Raw genomic sequence first — 24463 nt, 5'->3', positions numbered from 1 at the left:
CCCAAATCCCAGCATGTTAGTGCTGATGGTGTTTCTAGTACAGCGCCTTTTCATCTGGGGACACGATGCCCCTAGGTGGTGGTTAGAGGCTGAGTGAGTGGGGCCACTAACTAGGTCTTGTAACTTCTGGTGCAGAATTCTGATTCTTTTCAATATCAAATTCCATCAGCGGTATTCAGTGATGAGTACTGTACGTTGGGTTGTGTTGGTGGCTGGGTTAATCACCAGTGTGTTGAGGCCATTCTGTAGCCTTTGTTGTTCACACCTAGTTAGTAGTCTGGTCAATTTAGCTATTTTAGGAAATGATGACAGTAAGTAGACAACTGTAATGCCTCAGCTCCCTCCGTTCCTTCTTCCTGTTATAGCACAGACTTGTAGGGATGGTAAAGAGTCAGTCAGTGTTGGTAAAGAGACCCCGAGACAGCAAGAAGAATATTGTGGGGAATTCTGTAGAGTCAACTCTTGTCAATTTTTTTTGTTGTTAATTCTCACCTGAGGATATTTTTATATTGATTTTTAGAGAGAGTGGGAGGGAGAGACAGAGAGAGAAACGTTGATGTGAAAGAGACACATCGATTGGTTGTCTCTGCTCTCATCCTGACTGGGATCCAGCCTACAACCGAGGTACATGCCCTTGACTGAAATCTAGCCCGGGACCCTCCAGTCCGTGGGCTGACACTCTATCCACTGAGCCAAACTGGCTAGGGCAGTGGTCGGCAAACTCATTAGTCAACAGCCAAATATCAACAGTACAACGATTGAAATTTCTTATGAGAGCCAAATTTTTTAAACTTAAACTTCTAACGCCACTTCTTCAAAATAGACTCGCCCAGGCCGTGGTATTTTTGTGGAAGAGCCACATGCAAGGGGCCAAAGAGCCGCATGTGGCTCGAGAGCCACAGTTTGCCAACCACGGGGCTAGGGCATGGCCACCCATCTTAAAAACCTCACTCAAAGCAACAGAAACAAAAGGATTTTTAAGGATCACAGAAGGCTGACTTTGTTATTGGGGTCTGATCAGCACAATGGCAAATGTCACTGTTTTCACCTGTCCTTAAGGTCTTGTAGATAAAACTGGTAAAATCAGTTAAGAATCCCAAAGTGTGTCTAAAGATGTTTTGGGTTTTTTGTTTTATTTTGTGGAACCTTAGTTTGTTCATCTTAGGTTGTTGTTGTTTTTAATATATAAAATTGGGTCTGGGGTGGGTTATTTAATCTCTACCTGCTTAATTTGACCCTAAGCCACCAACCTTGATCACTTTCTGAAATTTGATCTCTAAGGCAGTAGTTGCCAATTGGTGGTCCAGGTACCACTTGTGGTCCGTGAAATCCGAAAGGTTGGCGATTGCTGCTCTAAGGAACTCATTTTTCTAGATGATTCCATTTCTTGTTTTTCATCTCCTAAGTATAGGAGAAAATGGCTTCCTCTGTGGGCTCATAAAATATCAAGAGTGGAGCAGTCTTTTTTTTTTTTTCTAAGCTTCTCAGTGTGGTAGATATACATTTTTATTTTTTTTTTAAATATATTTTTATTGATTTGAGAGAGAGAGGGAGGGAAAGGGAGAGAGAAACATTGCTATGAGAGAGAAACATCGATTGGTTGCCTCCGTACTCGCCCTAACCTGGGGATTAAATCTGCAATCTAAGTATGTATGTGCCCTGACTAGGAATCGATCAGGACAATTGAACCGGCAACATTTCAGTGCATAGGATGATGCTCAACCAACTGAGCCACAGCGTCCTGGCCTGGATATACATTTTTATTTTTTATTTTTTTATTTTTAAAAATATATTTTATTGATTTTTTTATAGAGAGGAAGGGAGAGGGATAGAGAGTTAGAAACATCGATGAGAGAGAAACATTGATCAGCTGCCTCCTACATGCCCCCCTACTGGGGATGTGCCCGCAACCAAGGTACATGCCCTTGACTGGAATCGAATCCAGGACCCTTCAGTCCGCTGGCCGACACTCTATCCACTGAGCCACACCGGCCAGGGCTAGATATACATTTTTAAACTTCCATCTGAGCTGTTACTCAGACTCTCAAAATCAGAATTTGAGCCCCTCTTGCTGTCAGCCATATTGTTAAGTCCCTCTTGGTTGGAATCCTTTCAGACTGATGCTAATCCTTTACAGAACTACTTTATCACGTGATGTGTCACAGCCAGTTAGCCTGGAGAACAGGACATTACATTTTTCCATTCTTAATAGCTTCATTAAGTTAATGCTCATAGCCAAACCTGAGAATATGAAGTCACATAGTTGGTCATTGTCATGAAACAATGTTACTCTGTCCACTGGCCCAAATGGCTCTAAGACAGCTGAGCATGGGAACTAGGTGCTCTCAGTTTGGGAAACCTACATCTGGGATGCTAGGTCTTACTTTGAGCACAGGATTGGGGTTTTGAAATGCTCTAGAAGGCATTGTTATCACAGCTTTGCAAGTCATATACACTGCAAGTGGTGAAGGCTCTGGCTGTCCCAGAGCCTGTGGCAGAAAATCGGGCCATTCCATCGCAAGAGTGGAAGTAGAGCCCCCTGATGTTGGGTGGCACCAAAGGTATGAAAGTGAAATGAGTGGATTTCCTGATTTGCTTGTGCCTTTTGTGATTGGTACGTAACTTGAACAGCTTTTCCTGCCTTGGCCTTTGAGATTTTCCTGATCCCTGTTACTGTGGGAACACTTTGTTTTTCCATTTTCCCTCGCCACCACCTTTCCAGAGTGTAGCCAGACACTTGCTGGAAGCTTACTGATTGTTTCATATTACCATGTAACGTGTGGTTTTTACTGCTCTCTGTTAGTCCTGGAGTTGGTACCACTGTGTTTGGGAACTCCTAGGCATTCACTGGTCCTCTATTTGTGTGTTGTTGTTTTGGTTTTATTTTTTGTTTGTTTGTTTTTCTTGGGAGCTTGTTAAAATGCAGGTCCTGCTGTCCCTTCCCAGGGATCTAGAGACTCACTTTGGAAAACAGTTTATAACACCTTTTATTGCTAGCTTAAAGAGCTTTATTTAGCACTAGAAGCCCGGTGCACGAAATTCGTGCACGGCGGGGGGTTATCCCTCAGCCCAGCCTGTACCCTCTCCAATCTGGGACTCCTGGAGGGATGTCCGACTGCCCGTTTAGGCCCAATCCTGGTGGTATCGGGCCTAAACGGGCAGTCGGACATCCCTCTCACAATCCAGGACTACTGGCTCCCAACTGCTTGCCTGCCTGCCTTCCTGATTGCCCCTAACTGCTTCTGCCTGCCAGCCTGATCACCCCCTTAACTACTCCCCTGCCAACCTGGTTGATGCTTAACTGCTCCCCTGCCAGCCTGTTTGCCCCCAACTTCCCTCCTCTGCCAGCCTGGTCACCCCTAACTGCCCTCTTCTGCAGGGTTGATCACCTCCAACTGCCCTCCCTTGCAAGTCTGGTCCCTCACAACTGCCCTCCCTTGCAGGCCGGGTGCCTCCCAACTGCCCTCTCCTGCTGGCCATCTTGTGGTGGCCATCTTGTGTCCACATGGGGGCAGGATCTTTGACCACATGGGGGCAGCTATATTGTGTGTTGCAGTGATGATCAATCTGTATATTACTCTTTTATTAGATAGGATAGAGGCCTGGTACAGGGGTGGGGGCCAGCTGGTTTGCCCTGAAGGGTGTCCCGGATCAGGTGGGGGTTCCCTTGGGGTGTGGGGCGGCCTGAGCGAGGGGCCTGTGGTGGTTTGCAGGCCGGCCACGCCTCCTGGCAACCCAAGGGGAGGCCCTGGTATCTGGAATTTATTTTCCTTCTACAATTGAAACTTTGTAGCCTGGGGCGGCAGCCATTTCTGGGGCGGCAGCCATTTCTGTGGCAGTTAATTCACCTTCTACAATTGAAACTTTGTAGCCTTAAGCGGGTGAGCCCGGCCAGGGTGTGTGGAAAGCTTTGCTTCCCCTGTTGCCACCGGCAACCCTGGCCTGCTCTCTCAAGCTCCATTCTGCCGCCATTTGTTTGAATTTGTTTACCTTCTATAATTGAAACTTTGTAGCTTGAGTGGAGGCTTAGGCCTGCAACGGCTATGGAAAGCTTGGCTTGCTCTGTTACCTGGGAAACCTTGCTCTCTGTGGCTGTAGCCATCTTGGATCGGGGTTAATTTGCATACTCATCCTGATTGGCTGGTGGGCGTGGCTTATGCAGCGGAGTGATGGTTAATTTGCATATTACCATTTTATTAGAGATGATTAGAGCTTTTTACCACTTGTGGTAGAACTATTTCCCAAGTTTGTTTGCAATGAGATGTGCTAATTATTCCACAGATGATAATGTTGATATAGTTGTGTTACTGGAATCTTTGCCTTGTCTCTGTACAAATGAGCCCAGATCACTGAAACTTTTTCACATATACTTTTAATTTTACAAGTATTAAATTCCCCATGTTTAGAAGATTACTATTAAAACATGACAGTCCCCTTCTTCTCCTCCAGGTTGCCATTATCATCACAGTATCGTTTTTGTTTTCTTATGTGAGTGTATACTGTAAATTTGTTTCTTTTTCATTGGAGGGTGTCTCATTTTCTATTTTGGGATGGGAAGAGGTATCTTTCTTTAACTGCCTATGGTGTGGATATACTGCACTTTACAAAGTCAGCCTCATGATGGATATATCTGTTGTCTCTAATTCTCTGCCTTTGCAGAATGGTAATTGTAATGAACTTCCTTCTACATGGATCCTGGGGCTGTTCAGTAGGTTTGTGGGCTCCCATTGAATAATTTTTTCCACTTATACTCAAATATGGCCGGACCAATTTGGGTTGTGCCTTCTCCTGCTGTTAAATTTTCAGCTGCTGCTGCTACTGAGCCCATCCATTCCAGCCTCCTCACCTCATTCACTGTGTATCTGCTCTGAGCTTAGAAATTCGATCTTATGTATAAGGAGAGCAGAATAAATAGGATTCTCATGATAAAGTGTAGAAATTTTAATGCACACACATGGTTAAATCTGCTTTCACAGGAGGTAGTTGGTGTATGTTTCAGCCTCCTTCTGGGATCCTGGGTTTTGTTTTTGGCAGTTATGTTCCAGAGAGATAAAACATACGGCCCATGATTTTGAGAGAGAGTTCTATAAATACTTACGCCATGTGTCACAAAGATAAAATTATATTAGACCAATAAGGTCCTCCCGTATGTCTAGTAAAGATACTGGTTTTATATTAAATCGTAATTGCTGAGGTTGTTGCATGTCATTACAGTGGCTTCTGATATTCATGTTAATTCTAGTATTCCTGGACTCACAGCAAAGGGAAGCAATGTAAAAGGCACTAGATTCTGCAACTGAAATTCCACAAGTATGGGCAAGACTAAGTGTGTTCCACTTCCCATCACCACTCCCAAATACTCATATATGAGTCTGGAAATCACATCCATTATAATCTTTGAATACAAAATAAAGGACAATGACAGAGAAATATAGCAACTTACAAATTCTGCTGTTAAATCGTTTACTGTGGGGGTGAAGCCCATAGACTTGGCAGCTGAAGTGGATTCTGAAGGGGCAAGTGCTTTTTTTTTTTTTTTCTTGCTTTTTAAAAAATTTTTATTTTATTGTTTAAAGTATTACAAATAGTAGTACATATGTCTCCTTTTTTTCCCCATTGACCTTCCCCTGCAGATGCTTTTTCTTAGGCCCTTGGTAGGCTTTGGTAACTGGCATTGCAGTTGGCGCATGCTCACTTGGGCGTAATCTCTGTGGCATTTGAGCTCCTGCCAACACAAGGCTTTCAGATGACTGCTCAGCCTTTTCCTATAGGAAGGCTGAGTCCAGAAAGAACTTAATATGACAAGAAGGATGCCTTCTTAGTTTATTAATCTATGAGTTTTATTCTGTCAGCAGTCTTAGTTGGGGCTGAGGCTTTCCTAGATAGAGAAATCACAGTTATATAGTTTTGTCAATATCTTAAGATAAATGGACCTTTGGTTTTCCAGCTCCACTTCAGTCTTATTTTTTGGCTGCCTGTCCAAGTCTGAACTCTCTCCCCACTGCTCTTCAACCTAATGGTTTGGTTGTTAGAACTCCCTGCTCTGCAGAGAGCTTAGGCCAGTAGTCTGAACTCCTGTTCATATATATTTTTTTTTTTTACAATATATTTTTATTGGTTTTTAGAGAGAGAGGAAGGGAGAGGGATAGAGAGGTAGAAAAACCGTCAGTCGGCTGCCTCCTGCATGCTCCCCTACTTGGGATTGAGCCGGAAACTCAGGCATGTGCCCTGACCAGGAATTGAACCCATGACCTCTTGGTTCCTGGGTCGATGCTCAACCACTGAGCCATGCCAGCTGGGCATGTTCATATTTTAATCAGAGACCATTTGGCCACCATGAATCCAACCATGTGTCTTGAGAAGTCCTTGTCACCACTCTCAGTTTGAAGCAGGGTGATAGAAAAAGCTATGCTCTAGAATATAGGGATTCTTTTTAAAATATATATATTTTTATTGATTTCAGAGAGGGAGAGAGAAACATCAGTGATGAGAGAAAATCATCGATTGGCTGCTTCCTGCAGGCCTCCCACTGGGGATTGAGCCTGCAACCCAGGCATGACCTCCTGGTTCATAGGTTGATGCTCAACCACTGAGCCACATTGGTTGGACTAGAACATAGGAATTCTAGATCAGATTGCCTCCTCTGGCAAGTTGACCTTTTTTCTTGAGCATTCGCTTGCATTCTAAAAACAGAACTGCACCAGACAGAGAGGACAGATTGTTTTTAGACAAAATTTACATAAAATTGACAATTCTCTGGTAAATTACCTGTAAGAGCTCGATCCTCTTTGGCCAGGGTATGTCCTCTAGTTGGCTACAAATCATACCACTCTGTGTTGTCCGCATTGCTTCTATTTTCAAGCTTGTCTTGTTTTTCTTGTGCTTGTCCATCCCCCACCCCACAAACCTGTCATTCATTTGTGTCATCTGCCTCTCCCATCTTACCTCTCGTCCCTAGATGCACACATGTGTACTTCATTGCAGTTTATGACCCCACTAAGATATTTTGGTTCTATATGGTAAAAACTGGTCACCTGAAAATGTTTTCATTTTTCTTGTTTTGCAAATAAGTCCTTAATAGTGTGGGTCACTTGTTCCCTTCTTCCCTCTCCCCAGAGGACTGTGTAATGTGTTAAAGTGACTGAAACAGTTCACATTTAAAGATAAATGTCTTTCATTTCAGATAACGAAGAAATTGGTCAAAGATTCTGTCGAGAAGAACAAGATGAGACTACAAAGAGTAAGACTTTTTCTCTGAAATAGAAAATTAACCTGTTGTGCTTTTTGCATTAAATATAAGCTAAGCCCTTTGCCCTTCCATCAGCCCAGTTATTACCTCTCCTGGCTTATCCTGACCCTCATTGTAACTCTTGCTTCATTTTACATATCTGGGCTTGGTAGACTGCCATCATTTTTAGCTTTGCGGATGCTTAAGGCTTTGCATGTAGACTTTTCTAAGCTTTCATTATTATCATAATAATATTTGTGTATCCTATTGTAGCTTAAAATTGTCTTCACAAGAACCTAGTCCCTTTCCTTGCATCCCAGGCTTCTACAAATAGATTTAGGTTCCATTGCTTCCCCTACACTCGGTGGGTGATTACTACTTAATGATTTACTACTGAGTCATGGATTCTATTATCTGGGGCTCACCACATTTCACACACATTGGTGCAGGGGCCTTCTTTCTTATTGCCATGAAGAACAGAGAAGGCCATTGGGTTTCTACCTCCCATGCCAGCTCACGGAATGGGCACTGATTGATGACAGTTGGCTGTCTACTCACCAGGTGCTTCGTGTGCCGTCCATCTTATGGCTGTGTTCGATTTTTGTAGGTCCAGTTTTGATGGCTTCTTTAGAGTGTATCTCATTCTCCATTGGGATACCAGAGAAGGCCACATGTGGGTGGGAGTGGAGACGGGACTCAAGTATGGCTAGAGACCTGATTTATCTGATTGACCTGTGATTTACAGAGCCCTCTGTCTTCTTATACACCAGAGGAGAGGTGCTAGTCTCATTAATAGAGACCAGGCACCTTTTTAAGTATCCTATGTGTCAGGTGAAGATGCTGAGGATACTTGGTGAGAATTGAACATTCAAACATCTCTAACTGCCTTCATGGCTTTTTTTGTGTGTGTTTTTAATTTACTTTATTGTTGAAAGTCATATAGATATCCCGTGGCTTTTATTAAAGCAACCAAAGGGTTATCAGGACAGAAGGTAGAGCCCTGGCTGGTTTGGCTCAGTGGATAGAGCGTCGGCCTGCCGACTGAAGGGTCCTGGGTTCAATTCCAGTCAAGGGCACATGCCCAGGTTGCGGGCTCAATCCCCAGTGGGGTGCGTGCGGGAGGCCCCCAATCAATGAATCTCTCTTATCATTGATATTTCTCTCTCTCTCTCTCTCTCTCTCTCTCTCTCTCTCTCTCTCTCTCTCTCTCTGCCTTTCTCTCTGAAATCAATAAAAATATATATATATTTAAAAAGGACAGAAGGTAGAATATTCTCTAAAGACAAGGCATAATCATACACCCAGACTGACAGAGGAGTTGTTGGGCTCCCCACCTTGGGAAGACCATCTTTGGTGGTAATGTAATGGTCCTTAAAAGTTACCCTGTGCTGTGTTAGAAACTAACTGCTCTTCTGGTCATGAATTCAAGATTCTTTAATAACTCAGTGCCTCGAACTGCATGCCAATTCTTTGGAATGAGGCACTGATGTGCTAAAACAAGGCATTACCACTTTAACAAATATCAAAGACATTAGCTACTTTCTCCTTAGTAATACAAATTACTCTTTGTCCTTTCTTCACATCTACCTTTCTTTTCAGATCCTGAGAAATTGTTTTAAAGATTAAAAATAATACTTTTTTCTTTGCTTTTATTTTTTATGGTTATCATCTATTCCCAACTGTTTTAAGACTGTACCCATCAGGTTTCCTATCCTTGCCTCATCCAATCTTCCATTTTAAAGGAAATAAAATAAACCCTGTCATCTGGTATGATTTTGAGGGTATGGAAAGAAAAATGCTTTTGTGCCTGGCCACTGTGTCCCAATGGTTGAGCCTTGACCTATATGCACCAGGAGGTCACGGTTCGATTCCCGGTTAGGGCACATACCTGGGTTTCAGGCTTGATCTCCAGTGTGGGGTGTACAGAAGGCAGCTAATCGATGATTTTCTTTCATCATCGATGTTTCTATCTCTCCCTATCCTTTCATCTCTCTTTCAAAATCAATAAAAACATACTAATAAAAAAAAAGAAAAGAAAAATGCTTTTGTTTTAAAGGCAGGGATGCAAAACCTATAGGTGTTTCTGTCTTTATCTTGGCACAGATTTTTTTTAAAAAAAATTTTTATTAATTTAAGGGGGAGAGTGAGAAAGAGAAACATCGATTTGTTGTTTCACTTATTTATGTATTCATTGGTTGATTCTTGTATGTGCCCTGACCAGGGATTGAACCCACAACCTTGGTGCATTGGGAAGATGTTCTAACCCAGCAGTGGCCAACCTTTTGGACCTCGCAGACCACCGGTTGGCGACCGCTGCTCTAACCAACTGAGCTCCCCCGCCAGGGCTTTCCAACAGATTTCTGATTGAATAAAAGCAACTCAAATGAATAGTGGGCATCCTACATAGGCAGCCCAGGGGTATTTATTCAATCTTTTTTAATTAAGTAAAATTCCAGCCAGGAATCGAATTGTGACTTCCTGGTTCAACCACTGAGCCATGCAGGCCAGGCAGGAAAGTATTTCAGCCCTAGCTCAGGGGATAGAGTGTTAGCCTGTGGACAGAAGGGTCCCCAGTTCGATTCTGGTCAAGGGCACATGTCCTGGTTGTGGGCTCGATTTCCAGTAGGGGGCGTGCAGGAGGCAGCCAATCAATGATTTTCTCTCATCATTGATGTTTCTATCTCTCTCCCTTTCCTTTCCTCTCTGAAATCAATAAAAACATTTAAATAACATACTTTTTTTTTTTTTTGAGGGTATGTTGTTTTTTTTTAAATATATTTTTATTACTCTTAACTGGTTTGGCTCAGTGGATAAGGGTCCCAGGTTTGATTCCGGTCAGGGGCATGTACCTTGGTTGCGGGCACATCCCCAGTAGTTGGTGTGCAGGAGGCAGCTGATTGATGTTTCTCTCTCATCGATGTTTCTAACTCTCTATCCCTCTCCCTTCCTCTCTATAAAAAATTAATAAAATATGTTTTAAATATATATATTATTGATTTATATTATATATATTTAATATATATATTATTGATTTCAGATGGGAAGGGAAAGGGAGAGAGAGATAGAAACATCAATGATGAGAGAAAATCATTAATTGGCTGCCTCCTGCACACCCACTACTGGGAATTGAGCCCCCAACCTGGGCTTGTGCCCTTTACCGGAATCAAGCTCAGTATCCTTCAGTCCGCAGGCCGATGTTCTTATCTCCTGAGCCAAACTGGCTAGGACAAGAAGCTGTTTTAAATGAATCTTATTTTGAATGGCCCACAAGATCCTGTGATAATAGCTAATTCTCACAACAGAAGGAAATGTGATGGAAAAATCACTTCCATGTTACGGATATTGACCATCAAGCTTCTTCTAGAACTGGTTCCTTTATCCTTTCCCTTTTTTTTTAAATTCTTTATTGATTTCAGAGCGGAAGAGAGAGGGGGAGAGATAGAAACATCAATTATGGCCCTAGCCAGTTTGGCTCTGGATAGAGTACCGACCTTTGGACTTAAGGGTCCCGGGTTCAATTCCGGTCAAGGGCATGTACCTCAGTTGTAGGCTCCTCCTTGGCCCAGGCCCTGGTCAGGGAGCATGCAGGAGGCAGCCAATCAATGTGTTTCTCTCACATGGATATTCCTCTGTCTTTCCTTTTCTCTTCCACTATCTAAAAATCAGTAGAAAAATATCCTAAGGTGAGGATTAAAGAAAAAAGGAAGAAACATCAATGATGAGAGAGAATCATTGATTGGCTGCCTCCTGCACGTCCCACTCTGGGGATCAAGCCCGCAACCTGGGCATGTGCCCTGGTTGAGAATTGAACCGCTACCACCTGGTTCATAGGTCGACACCCAACCACTAAGCCACGCCGGCTGGGCCATTCTTTCCCTTTCTGGTTGAACATATTGTCCCCATCATGCTGGCCTGACCCTTCCCGGGAGGTCTACAGGGACACAGCTGTCCAATTGTCTCTTGGCTGTAGGATAAGGAGCGTTTGGGCAAGCAGCTGAAGTTACAGGCCGAAAAAGAAGAAAAGGAGAAGCTAAAGGAGGAGGCCAAGCGTGCCAAGGAAGAAGCCAGGAGGAGGAGAGAGGAAGAGAAAGAGCTAAAGGAGAAGGAGAGGCGCGAAAAAAGGGAGAAGGAAGAAAAGGAGAAGGCTGAGAAGCAGCGACTCAAGGAGGAGCGGCGCAAGGAGCGGCAGGAGGCCCTGGAGTGAGTGTCCTCCCAGGGTGGCCTGAGCACTCAGGGGCCAGGCCGCTCCCCCTTCCCTCCCTTTCTGTATCTTCCCTGAGGAAGGGATACAAAAAGCCTCTGCCCTGGTACCCTCTTCCCCTCTCCTGCCTCTGCCAGGGACACCTGTGCAGACCCAAAGTGACCCATGGGTTCTTGTCCAGAAACACAGGCTTTGTTTGTGTGCTTGGGGCACTGGTTGGCTAAAAATGAATTTTATGTCCCACAGGGCTAAGCTGGAGGAGAAGAGGAAAAAGGAAGAGGAGAAACGGCTGAGAGAAGAAGAAAAGGTAGACATCCTCCCCAGAACCTCCATATTCTAGTCTGTTTGAGAAATGGATCCTGGAGTCCTCATAAGCAGGATTTTTGCCTATTGCTGCCCTGTGTTCCTTAGGTCATGAGAAGCTCAGTGGCCCCACAGGGACTGGCATGTGTGTGTACATATGTTTCTGTTGATTGTTGTCATGCTGGCCTGTCACATGCCTGCTGGCTGGACATCCGGGCCTTTCTGTCTACAAGAGCACCTCTGACACTTTGAGATTGCTTGCTGTACCCAGTTGAGGGTTGATGGGTTTTGAGAGCTATCACCAAAATAATGCTTTCAATTTTAAAATGTTCAGGGTTTGCCCTGGTTGGTATAGCTAAGCAGTTAGAGCATCGGCCTGAGCACCAAAAGGTCACGGATTCATTACTCAGTCAAGGGCACATACCTGGGTTGCAGGTTAGATATCTGGCCCCAGTTGGGGGGAATGTAGGAGGCAACCAGTCAATGTGTCTCTCTCACATCAGTGTTTCTCCCTCTCCGTCTCCCTCTCATCCCCTCCTCCCCCTCTCTTCTACACTCTCTAAAAAGCAGTGGGAAAAAATATCCTCTGGTGAGGATTAAAAAACACACCACAAGGTCGGGGTTTAGTTCTAGGGGACTTTGCGTTTTTGAAAATACACCATTTCTTTTTATTTCTTCGTCTTCTATTATATTGCAGCGCATTAAAGCAGAGAAAGCTGAAATCACGAGGTTCTTCCAGAAACCAAAGACTCCACAGGCCCCCAAGGTGAGCAGCAGCTTTGTTTAGCCTTCCTTTTCATCTCTGTCAGGCTCTTCTTTTGGGAAAACAAAAAGCTTTTTTCTGACCAGAGGGGCCTCCACTTGCACAGGGAGCTTCTATTTCTGGTAGGGCCTAGAGATTCTCCCTATGTCCTTGAAAAAGCAAAAAGTGGCACATTTGCTAACAAGACTGTCGTGTGTTTAGGGATCGCTTCATGAAAAATTTTGTGTGAGTCGCTGTATGAGGCGGGTTAAGAGAAGACCTAGTCCTTACCCTCTGGACTTCATGCACAAGATGGGAAGCAAGGTTAAGCATAAGACAAGAGCCCAGAGTTCTGCTTCCCCAGTCTGGCATCCAGTCACCCTCTGAAATAGCTGCTTGTGCAGACCCCAGATCCTGCCCCCTCTCTTCTCCCTCCATGCTCCAGAAGTAACCCATCTTCTCCGATGCAAGAGTGTCCTTCCAGACCTTTCTTCATTTAGATCCCTTTGTATGTTTGTGCATTTGTATACACATACATCAGGATCACTAAGAATATGTGATGTTACTGCATTGTTTGCATAGCTGTAACTTGAATTTTTGCCAGGTCGGCACATTTGGGTCTATTCCAATCTTTTTTGTTGCTATGTAATGTTTCATAATGTGGATGGTATCACAGTATATAGATCCATTCAACTATTGATCCCCCATCCATGGTGCTATGAATGTCACTCACCTGCCTATGCTCAGGTGGCTTCCTTTTTATTGCTACGTGAGATAGTGGAAGGAAGACGGGAGAGAGACAGAGAGAAACATCGATCGGCTGCTTCCTGTATGTACCCAACAGGTGATCGAACCCGCAACCTAGGTATGTGCCCTGACCAGCAATGTGATGGCGCCCAACCAACTGAGCCACACTGGCCAGGGCATGACTTTTCTTTGAACTTAACCAACCTGATGGGTAAAAAATAGACTTTTTTTTTTTTTAACTTTCCATTTTTCCATGATGTCTAATGTAGTTGAGCATCTTTTTAAATTTGTTTGCCATTGTATTTCTTTATAGGTTTGGCTTTTTGTCTTGATCTCTAGGACTTATTTATATAGCCAGGATTTTTATTCTTGGTGTGATATACACCACAAATGCATTCAACCTGTTAACTTGCCTTTTAACTTGTTTGTTGTAATTTTTTGTTTTAATGTCAACATTTTTATTTTATGGCAGTTGGCTTTTGGTTGGAAAGCCTTAGCTACCCTATGGTTGTAGATGCATTCTAATTTTTTTTTCCAGGTTTTGTTTTAATTATTTTACTTAGGGGTTTTTGTTTTGTTGTTTTTTGTTTGTTTTTTATGTCTAGTTCCTTCTCCTAGCTGGAATTCTCTATGCCTGTGGTTTGGGGCATGGCCAGTTTTCCCATATGGATGCCCAGTGTTCCTAGTACCTGCTCGTTAGTGAGAATAGTCAGCTAGTTCTTGTCCTCTGTGCATGTTGGCATCATCAGGGAGCTTTAAAGAACACTGGGCTTGGCTCCCATCCCAGAGAACATGGGCCTGCTGTGGGCATCAGGATTTCTGACAGTCCCCAGATGATCCTGTGTGGAGCCATGATGAAGCCACTGGCCTCAGTTGTTCTTTCCTTGCTGAGGTGAAACACTGGCTTTCTTACATTGAACTTAGATGTCAGCTGTCCTTCTGACTTCCCATGCCCTCGTGTGCTGCCAGCTTTGGATTCCACTGACACAGACATTAAAGATGCTGAAGGAGCCGGCCAGCATGGCTCAGTGGTTGAACATTGACCTATGAACCAGGAGGTCACGGTTCGATTCACAGTCAGGGCATATACCCGGGTTGCAGGCTCGATCCCCAGTGTGGGTGTGCAGGAGGCAACCAATCAATGATTCTCTCATCATTGATGTTTCTATTTCTCTAGCCATCTCCTTTCCTCTCTGAAGTCAATAAAAAAAATTTTTTTTTTTTTTTAAAGAAAAAGATGTGGAAGGAGTCTGAGCAGGGAAATCAAACTTCTCAGAATTTACAGTGTGTGGTTCTTAGGACACACACACCAGTGTTTCAGGTTCATGTCAGCCTTCAGTGTTGAAATTGGCCCTGTGTTGAAGGTCATCTTGTATCATAATGGTTGTGGCTCTTGGTAAGCTGGTCACTCTCCAGGTCTTGGTTTCCTCACTGGGAGCTCAGGTCTTATCTTTTTTTTTTCTTTTAAAGAAAAGTCAGATTTATTGTGTATAATTTACAGTAAAATTTGCCATTTCCAGGAGTACTGTTGAATGAGTACTCATTGTATTAGGGCACACAACCACTGCAATAATCAAGATCTGCAGTGTTCCCATTATTCCTGATGGCTCCCTCACAGACAGTCTCCTCCTTCCCCCACCAGCCCCTGGCCACCACTACTCTGTCCCTGGAATTTTGCCTGTTCCAGAAACCTGTCATCACACAGCATCTCTTCTTTGATTTGCCCACCTCAATGGATCTGAAATGCAATGTGCTGTGGCTCACCCATGCCTCTGCTGATGGCGTCCATCGCCCAGGCGTGCCATCACATCTCATTTCCATTTCAGACGCTGGCCGGCTCCTGTGGGAAGTTTGCCCCTTTTGAAATTAAAGAGAACATGGTCCTCGCCCCTTTTTGTCGGACCACCTTTGACCAAGACCTCTGTGATCAGTTAGACCAGCTCATGCAGCAACAGAGTGGCGACTTCTCCTTCCTAAAAGATCTAAAAGGCCGGCGGCCCCTCAGGTCTGGACCCACTGTGGTTTCTAACCGGAATGCGGACATTTTTAACAGGTTAGTACCCGAGAAGACTGTCCTGTGCTCATTGGTGAAGTCAGAGCATAGTTGGCAGAACTCTGGATTCTGGTTCACTGCTGAGCCATTGTGGCCTGGGCCAGTCATCTCCTTTCCAGGTCTCAGACCTAGCTTCAGTGCTTTGTCTCATCTCTCTCCTGGCTTCCTGTGAGCCTCCGAAATCTCCGGGTGTGCTTTTGGAGTGCAGACGGCCCATCCCGGTGTGCCAGTCTCTCCTGGGAGGGATCCATTTCCATACTGGCCTCCCTGGAGGGGTGTTTCCCTGTTCTTGCTGATTCACTTACTCTCCATGACCTGCTCACAGACATGCCATGGGGCAGCACCATGGTGGCACTTTAGTTTCTCCCTCCTTGCTTTGTGTCTCTGGAGTAAATGTTCCCTTAGCCTTCTTCAGGAATAGGTGCTGCTGCTGCTTAATGGTTACCTGCCTTTGTAGACTGTTGGTGACCTTCCATGGGAAGACGGGGTGACCACATCACCAGGGAGGCATATGACTGAGTGCAGTGTCTTACTCCTCAGTGATGTGGTGATAGTGGAAAGCAGCAAAGTAGATGGCATTCCTGAAAGGAAGAAGTTTGGCAGGATGAAGCTCCTGCAGTTTTCTGAGAATCACCGACCAGCATATTGGGGGACATGGAATAAGACGACGACGGTCATCCATCCAAGGGACCCGTGGGCCCAAGACAGGGTGAGCATGCAAGCAGAAGTGCCAGTGGTCTAGACACACCTGTATTTCTGTGTTTCCTTCTCAGTTTGCCTTTACACTGGTCTCTTTAATTCCGTGAGTATTCTATTTCCTGCTCTGCCCTTTCCTCCCAACCCTGAGAAGTGGCAATGACGCACTGCATGTCTGTTTTCTCAGAAGCTCCTGGACTACGAGGTGGACAGTGATGACGAGTGGGAAGAGGAGGAGCCAGGAGAGTCTCTCTCTCACAGTGAAGGGGTGAGTGCAGACCTAGAATGATTGCAGCTCCCATCAGAGGACCGCAACAGCCCTAGGCTGAATTCCTTTACATAGTTTCTGTGTCACCTGCAGAGTTGTCTGAAAATGTCAGCCAGCAGTTTACATCTGGACTCCCAACTTCTCTTGGAATACCTTATTTGGCAACACTAACCCGCTCGCCTAGCAGTAGTGGGTTGTTACTGAAGCAGTGTTGCCCTTTCTAGATGGGGCACATCCGTTCTCTAGTTCACCCAGGTCCCTGCCACTGCCTCTTGCCTTATTGGTTGAATTTACTTGTTTGTGTTCTCCCCCTCCCACAACCCATCCTCACACACTGCAATATAATAGGATTCGTTTATGGGGTTTTGGTTGATCCTCATGGTGTCCATAGGAACAACAGCAGTAGATGGCTTTTTTTTTTCTTCCTTAGACATATACAGATTTAAATTTTTAATGAAGCATGTATTCTGTTTCCACATGTGAACATACTTTTTTTTTTTTTTTTGAGGATGATGATGATGAAGTAGAAGATGAAGATGAGGATGATGGTTTTTTCGTGCCTCATGGGTACCTGTCTGAGGATGAGGGAGTAACTGAGGTGAGTGGATGCACAGGAAATTGACTGGCTTAGAGAAGAGCCCAGTCAGGGGCTGGAGCTTGGTAGCTGCCTGGGGACAGTGCTCAAGGGTCGCAGCCCATCCATGTCCGATCCCACATGTATCTCACTTCTCATAGCCATGAAGGTGAGCCCCAGTGTATGGTTGGTTGTGGAAATGCTAGACCCTGAGCTGGAGTTTGTCTGGAAGGGGGGGAGAATTTGCAAAGGTGAGAGAAAATTCACTGTGACGGAAGGGCATGAGAAGAAACCCGGTCAGAGAGTTACTGTGGTTCATGGGTCAGCTCACCAAACTTTTTTTTAACATTTGTTTAGCTGAAATGTAATTAGCATACACTTATTCAGTTTAATGCGTTTTGATAATTGACAATATTTGTGAAACCATCACTGGATATAAAATACAGAAGTTTCCATTTTTCCATAAGGTTCCCCTATTTCCCTTTGAATTTACCCCACCAACAACAACAGCAACAACTTTCTAAATTTTGCCACATGGTTAAACTTTTGAATAAGCCATTTTTTAGGGCTCCAAAGGCCTATCGGTTGTGAAATGATTTTGTCTCAAAGTCATACTTGAAGGGCATGTGTCTCATACACATTTCCAATCAATGAGGCAGGCTGGTGTACCCATAAGCATATCTGCCTTAGAGAGTGGTATCATCTGGTGTGGGAGATGCCCGGCCCTGTGGCTGTACTGGGCATGTAATTTCGACTTGATTCAACAGCTTCCAGGATGACATTGTTAACCTGAAAATGGAGAGAGAAGTTAAGAGGCCTCTTGTATACCTACGACCTGCAAGTCACAGCCAGACAGGATAGATGTTTCTGAAACACCAAATGTGTCAGTTACCATTCAGTCCAGAAAAACTCTGTGTGTTTCATCTCCTGTACTGTTAGAAAAGGGACAACTAGGACATGGTAGGATCCATGAAAATGCTTCTGCCCTGGCTCTGGCTGTTAACACCTCTGACCCACATGCTCTTTCCTTCACTGTCCCCGAGGCTGGGGCTGCAGAGCCTGGGACAGAGGGCCAGTCGGGACCCTGAGTAAGCACCTGTTCTCTCACCTGCAAGGAGTGTGCTGACCCTGAGAACCACAAGGTCCGCCAGAAGCTGAAGGCCAAGGAATGGGACGAGTTTCTAGCCAAGGGGAAGCGGTTCCGCGTGCTCCAGCCCGTGAAGATTGGCTGCATCTGGGCGGCGGACAAGGATGGCAGCACCGACCTGAAGGTGCTAGAGCAGTTCACGGCATGCCTTCTAGAGACAGTTCTCCCCGAGGAGGAGCAGACACCTAAGGCCTCCAAGAGAAAGAAGAGGGACCAGCACAGTGAGTGCTGGCTTGGGGCCGGGGTGGAAGGGGGTCGGGCTCCCAATTGCTCCAAGGCCCAGATCTGTCCAGGGCCAAGGGCAGGCGACTTCTTAGGCGAGTGAATTAATAATTTAGAAGTTATTTCAACAAATCACAAAGGCTAGCACTCACTGGACACAACTGTTTTTTTCTCTGATATTCACAACAGCAGTACAAGGCAGCTAGTTTAATTAGCCTAGTTTTCCAACAGGGACACAGGCCTAGAGTGCTTGGCCCGCGGTCACAATCATTCCTAACTCCTGTGCCTCCTCACTATTCAGAGCTGGGGAGGACCAGTGACTCAGACTGAGAGCACGATGATCATTACTAAGGAAACACAGGTGCATAAAGTCAGTCGCGATGGTTTTATCTGGATGAATCTGCCTTGTGAAGTTTGGGCTTCACAGAATCTCTTCCAGATCAAGTTCATATGTCTTAAATCTTTCCTTAAAAGGCCATCTGAAGCTGATTGTGTCCCTCAATCTTGGTGACAGGTTCAGGAACCATGTGCAGTATTTATTGCTATTTTCCCATGTCTGACACCCACTCGTGTCCTCTCCTCTCCCTGCCAGTCTTGGCCCAGTTGCTCCCGCTGCTGCATGGGAATGTGAATGGAAGCAAAGTGATCATCCGGGAATACCAGGAATGCTGCCGCCAAGGACTGCTTGGCAAGGACACTAGCAGTCCTGAGAGCAGCTCCGCCAGCCCTCCAAGCCCTGGCTCTTCCCGCCCGCAGACCCCCACCACCAGCGAGGACAATGCCGTCCCCTCCAAGGCCAGGCTCAAGCGTATTATTTCCGAGAACTCGGTGTATGAGAAGAGGCCTGATTTCAGGATGTGCTGGTACGTCCACTCACAGGTGCTGAAGAGCTTTGATCAGGAGCACCTGCCCGTGCCGTGCCAGTGGAGTTATGTCACTATGGTGCCCTCAGCTACCAGAGAGGACAGTGGCAGCACCCCCACCCCAGGGCCCAGCCAGGGGACACCCATCTCGCTGAAGAGGAAGTCAGCAGGAAGCATGTGCATCACTCAGTTCATGAAGAAGCGCAGGCATGATGGGCAGGTGAGCAGTGGGGTGCTTGAGGGCCTGGGCAGGGCAGGGAAGCCCCAAAGTGGCTTTTTTATTCTTACGTTCACAGCAAAATTGAGGCAAAATTGTTCAAAATTGAGGGGAAGGTACAGAGATTTTCCATATTGCCTACCCCTCAACACACACATGCACAGCCTTTCTGGCATCAACATCCCCCACCAGAGCCCTATGCTTGTTAGAGTTGATGAACTCACGTTGACACGTCATTAACATCCCAAGTCCATAGTTGACATTAGGGCTCACTCTTGGTGTGGTACATTCTGTGGGTCTGGACAAATGTGTAAGATGTATCCACCATTACAATATTACACTATATAGTTTCATTGCCCTGAAAATCCTCTCTTCTGCCTATTCATTCTCCTCCCCTCCTAACCCCTGGCAACCACTGATCCTTTTACTATATCCATAGTTTTCTCTTTTCCAGAATGTCACATTGTTGGACTCATACAATATATAGGCTTTTCAGATTGGCTGTTTCACTTAGTTATATGCATTTAAGTTTCCTCATATCTTTTCATTGCTTGATGGCACCTCAGTATATGGTCCTCACTTTAGGTCAGCATCTCACAGTTATAAATTTTAATGAAGGTGTGATAGTTGGGTCTCCCGCTCCAATCAGAGCCCTTTTCAGGAGAGCGGGCTGCTCTGGGAGCTGTGCTCTGAAGGCTATAGCAGTGGTAACGGAGAAGAGTTGGTATATGCCCCCTTTACTCCCCACTCCCATTCCCTGATCTGACATGAGTTACTCTGAGGCTTAGAAAATAAAATCAGGGCGAGGAGGCAAGAGAAATTGCTCCTGGAATGTGACAGTAAACCTTAAACTGTCACAGCAGGAGGGACTATCGGAACAGTCCAATGTCAACTTGACATTCCCCAGAGTCCCTATCCATGAGCATTTGTGGGCACAGCTCTGCCTGCCTATGGATGTAGCTTGGTGCCATGGGGAGCCCACTGGATGAGGAGGGGCTCTAAATTCCCAAACACTTCCCACCCTGGGCCTTGGCCCAAAATGATGGGCTTCGTTAGATCTGTTAGTTGTTTGAGCCACACACTACCTTTTGTGGTTGATGTTGTTGCTAACCCAGCCTTAGAAGGAACCCACATGTGGCTGTTCTGGTTGAAACAAGCTGGGGACCCTGATTTGAAAATAGGTGGTGCTGGAAGACACCTTTTGTGTGAACTCATAAGTAGCATTCCCAGGCCTCTGCCCCATCAACCCTCCCTCAGTCACCTTTGTGCTGTGGTCTGCTCCATTGGGGTGGGGTAGAATCCCACACAGTGTAGTGTGGGGGCTCAGCTGCATTTCTGCGCTTCGCTTCCCTTGTCAGCCTCATTTGTATAGTTTCCCTACATGAAAAACTGTGGTTTTGTCCCATTACATTCCAGGCACTGCGCTAGGCATTTTAGGTGAATTCCTGTGTTTCAGTGGTGGTAAGAAGCTTCATTCTCTAATTGAACCTCCAGGAGAGAGAAATTAAGCCAGGGAGTGCTCTCCCAAGTTAGAGAGAGATATGGGAGAAAGCATGTGCCTGGGAATCAGTGAAATGGGACATGTCATCCGATGATACACATGTAGCAGCAGCCATGTGCAGTTGTATGGGCTCCACTCCCGTTACAGAAGCACTGCCCAGGAAGGGGGTTAAAACCTTAGGAGATCGGGGTGTGCTGACCCCCACAACTGATGAATAGGTGTTAGGGGGTTAAAGTCTGCACTTCAAAGCCCCTTCTCACAGAGTCCTTTGGGAAGGGTCTAGGACCATAGCGTGGGGCAGCAGAGGGCGCTGGCTTTTTTTTTTTTTTTTTTTAATATATTTTTATAGATTTCAGAGAGAATGGGAGAGGGAGAGATAGAAACATCAATGATGAGAGAATCATTGATTGGCTGCCTCTTGCACGCCCCCTACTGGGGATCGAGCCTACAACCCAGGCATGTGCCCTTGACCAGAATCAAACCTGGGAGCCTTCAGTCCTCAGGCTGATGTTCTATCCACTGAGCCAAGCCACCTAGGGTGGGTGCTGGTTCTTTGGAATGCTCTAGAAGTGGATTTGTGGGCATTTAGCCTCACCCCTGCTCCTTGGAATGTTCAAGTTTGGACACCCTGCTTGACAGGCCTGGGTCCCCAGGACTATGTCTGGCCTCAGGTAACGGAGCTCCTATTTTGTGGGGGTTTACCTTAAGCAACTAGCCCTGAACTCATGTAACATCCTAGTCCAGTAGCCGGGTCCTCCTACCTCCCACTCCCTCCTTAGTCTGTGGCCGGCAGTAGCTAGAAAGGAATGCTCACCCCAGTCGACTTCCATCAGTATCTTTCTGGCCAAAATGCTTAGGCACAGCCACTGTGAGTTGCAAGAGAGACTGGGAAGTGAGAACTGACTACCCTCCACCCCTGCTTGGTGGGGGGATGCATGGGTAAGGCCTGCTGCCACATAGCACCTATACAAAGTGGGAAACAGGCACAACTTTCTAGAAGGGAAGATTGGAGGAGCATGTAGAACACTTCCCCCTACATTTTGGTAAAGCTTGCTAATTGGTATTTCTGCACCCTCGGAAGTAGTTGTAGCTAAACTATAAATGTGTGTGAGTGTTAAGAATATTTAAATATTTGAGTTCAGCCCTGACCGGTGTGGCTCAGTGGATAGAGCGTCGGCCCGCAGACTGAAGGGTCCCGGGTTCAATTCCGGTCAAGGGCATGTACCTTGGTTGCGGGCACATCCCCAGTAGGGGGCGTGCAGGAGGCAACTGATGGATGTTTCTCTCTCATCGATGTTTCTAACTCTCTCTCCCTCTCCCTTCCTCTCTGTAAAAAATCAATAAAATATATTAAATATTTGAGTTCAAAAATCATCATAAACCCTGAGTTTACAAGGTATTATGATCTAGTAGATAAACAGGCTAAGGGGAGACTTCAGCTCTGGCACCAGGGTGACTCAGATCTGTGGGCCTTGGTTTTATTTTAAAATGGGAAGAGGTTCTGTTTCTCCTTTCTAGTCAAATATATTCTATGATCAAAACAAAACTAAGCCGAAACCGGTTTGGCTCAGTGGATAGAGCATCGGCCAGCGGACTGAAAGGTCCCAGATTCAATTCCGGTCAAGGGCACGTACCTTGGTTGCAGGCACATCCCCAGTGGGAGGTGTGCACGAGGCAGCTGATCGATGTTTCTCTCTCATCGATGTTTCTAACTCTCTATCCCTCTCCCTTCCTCTCTGTAAGAAATCAATAAAATATATTTTTTAAAAAAACACACAAAAAACAACACTAAAAGCCCTAGCTTGTTTGGCTCAGTAGATAGAACGTCAGCCTGTGGACTGAAGGGTCCCCGGTTCAATTCTGGTCAAGGGCACATGCCCGGGCTGTGGGCTTGATTCCCAGTGTGGGGCGTCCAAGAGGCAGCCGATCAATGATTCTCTCTCATCATTGATGTTTCTCTCTCTCTCTCTCTCTCTCTCTCTCTCTCTCTCTCTCCCCCCCCTCCCTCCCTCCCTCCCTCTTCTCCCTTCATCTCTGAAATCAATAAAAATATATTTAAAAAGAAATAAAAAGAGATAAACCAAAGAATCTGTATGCACGCATATAAGTATAACCAATGGATGCAGACACCAGGGGGGTGAAGGCATGAACGGGAGTGGGGTGGGGGGCAAAGGGGACATAAGGACACATATATAATACCTTAATCAATAAAGAAAAAAAAAAAGAAATAAAAAAGAAAACTAAAAGAACAACAGGTGTTATACAGCTGTAGTTCTTGACAGTTGCCAAATATCTAATTCCTGCCCATTTCACATGTTCCCCTTTTCCATCTCTGCATCCACCACATGCAGCAGTGACAGTGGGGTGACAAGCTTTCCCATTACAGTAAGCTGCTGACAGCTCAGCGCAGTGGATTCAGGTGTCATCCTAAATTTCCACTGTAGAATATTTTATAGCCTGTCCTGTGTCTGGAGAGTTATGGATAGTGGTTCCACTATAATTGTTTCCTGTCTTCTGGAGAGCCCAGAAGTCAGATCATAGAATATATCTGACCAGGGGAGGCTATGAAGAAATCTCTGTTCCTTTTGCTTAACAGACCCAAATCCACATAGTTGAGAGCTGAGCTGTCTGTTCTTGGTCAATCAGGGTTTTTTTTAATCCTCACCCAACAAAATTTTTGCATTTATTTTTAGAGTGGAAGAGAGGGAAATACAGAAATATTGATGTGATCGATTAGTTGCCTTCTGCACTCACTCTGACCAGGGCCTTGGTAGGGGAGGAGCCTGCAACTGAGGTATGTGTCCTTGACCGCAGTTGAACCCGGGACCCTTCAGTCCACAGGCCGACGCTCTATCCACTGAGCCAAACCAGCTAGGGTGGTCAGTCAGTTCTTTTTTTTTTATTTTTTTTTTTTTATTGATTTCAGAGAGAAAGGGAGAGTGAGAGAGAGATAGAAACATCAATGATGAGAGAGTATCATTGATCGGCTGCCTCCTGCATGCCCCCCTACTGGGGATTGAGCCTGCAACCCGGGCATGTGCCCTTGACCGGAATCGAACCTGGGACCCTTCAGTCCACAGGCCGACGCTCTATCCACTGAGCCAAACCAGCTAGGGCTCAGTCAGTTCTTTAGGTAGTTAGAAATTGCCGTCAGCATCCTTAGGTGGCAGCTCCTGCTTTTGCTGTGGGACCATTCCTGTCTTGGTGATGCTCCAGCCACGTGGAGCGTACACACCAGGAACTGTGATGCTACAAACTTGAGCCCAGTCTGCCAGCCAGGCCAGGAACCCAATGTGCAAATCTTTACTGCTCTGTCATCCTTTTTCCAGGCAAATGGAGATTTTTGTAGCAGAGGAATTTCAAAGTGTTTTCAGAAGTAGCCTCTCTGTTTATAAGTCTGTTCCTGCCTCCTCTGCCAGTTAGTTCCCTTTGTTCATTTACAGAGAAAGTGAGCACTTGTGTGGATGGTTGGTGTTTAAAATCAGTCCTGCTACGTTCCACCTTGGCTTTCTGTCCCCTCTGCTGAATGCCCATGAAAACAGCCCAGGAATCTTTTTGGAAAGTCTAGCCCCAGTAGAGGCCTTCCCGCTGTCCCCTGTCCTTCCTGACTTCTGTCCACAATTGCCCAGAAGGTAGCCACACTGGCCAAACTGGTCTAAGCATAAATTGAGTTGTCAAGCATCAGGCAGAAGGTATAGAGA

At 45.6% G+C, this 24463-nt stretch overlaps 1 protein-coding gene across 1 annotated transcript in view; it reads left to right on the top strand.

Annotated features, from left to right (window-relative positions):
• The window catches only part of CHAF1A (chromatin assembly factor 1 subunit A), a 32920-nt gene that overhangs the window by 4817 nt on the left and 3640 nt on the right, over positions 1 to 24463 (top strand). The window contains exons 4-13 of the mRNA XM_079771262.1: positions 7184 to 7240; positions 11199 to 11428; positions 11676 to 11736; positions 12430 to 12498; positions 15048 to 15274; positions 15815 to 15983; positions 16158 to 16238; positions 16747 to 16836; positions 17928 to 18180; positions 18774 to 19264. Coding sequence (XP_079627388.1) covers positions 7184 to 7240; positions 11199 to 11428; positions 11676 to 11736; positions 12430 to 12498; positions 15048 to 15274; positions 15815 to 15983; positions 16158 to 16238; positions 16747 to 16836; positions 17928 to 18180; positions 18774 to 19264 — 1728 coding nt within the window. The remainder of the gene's footprint in view (positions 1 to 7183; positions 7241 to 11198; positions 11429 to 11675; positions 11737 to 12429; positions 12499 to 15047; positions 15275 to 15814; positions 15984 to 16157; positions 16239 to 16746; positions 16837 to 17927; positions 18181 to 18773; positions 19265 to 24463) is intronic.

This window comes from Cnephaeus nilssonii, assembly GCF_951640355.1.
Source record: "Cnephaeus nilssonii genome assembly, chromosome: 5".
Lineage (NCBI taxonomy): Eukaryota > Metazoa > Chordata > Mammalia > Chiroptera > Vespertilionidae > Cnephaeus > Cnephaeus nilssonii.
This window is presented reverse-complemented; position numbering and strand designations above follow the sequence as displayed.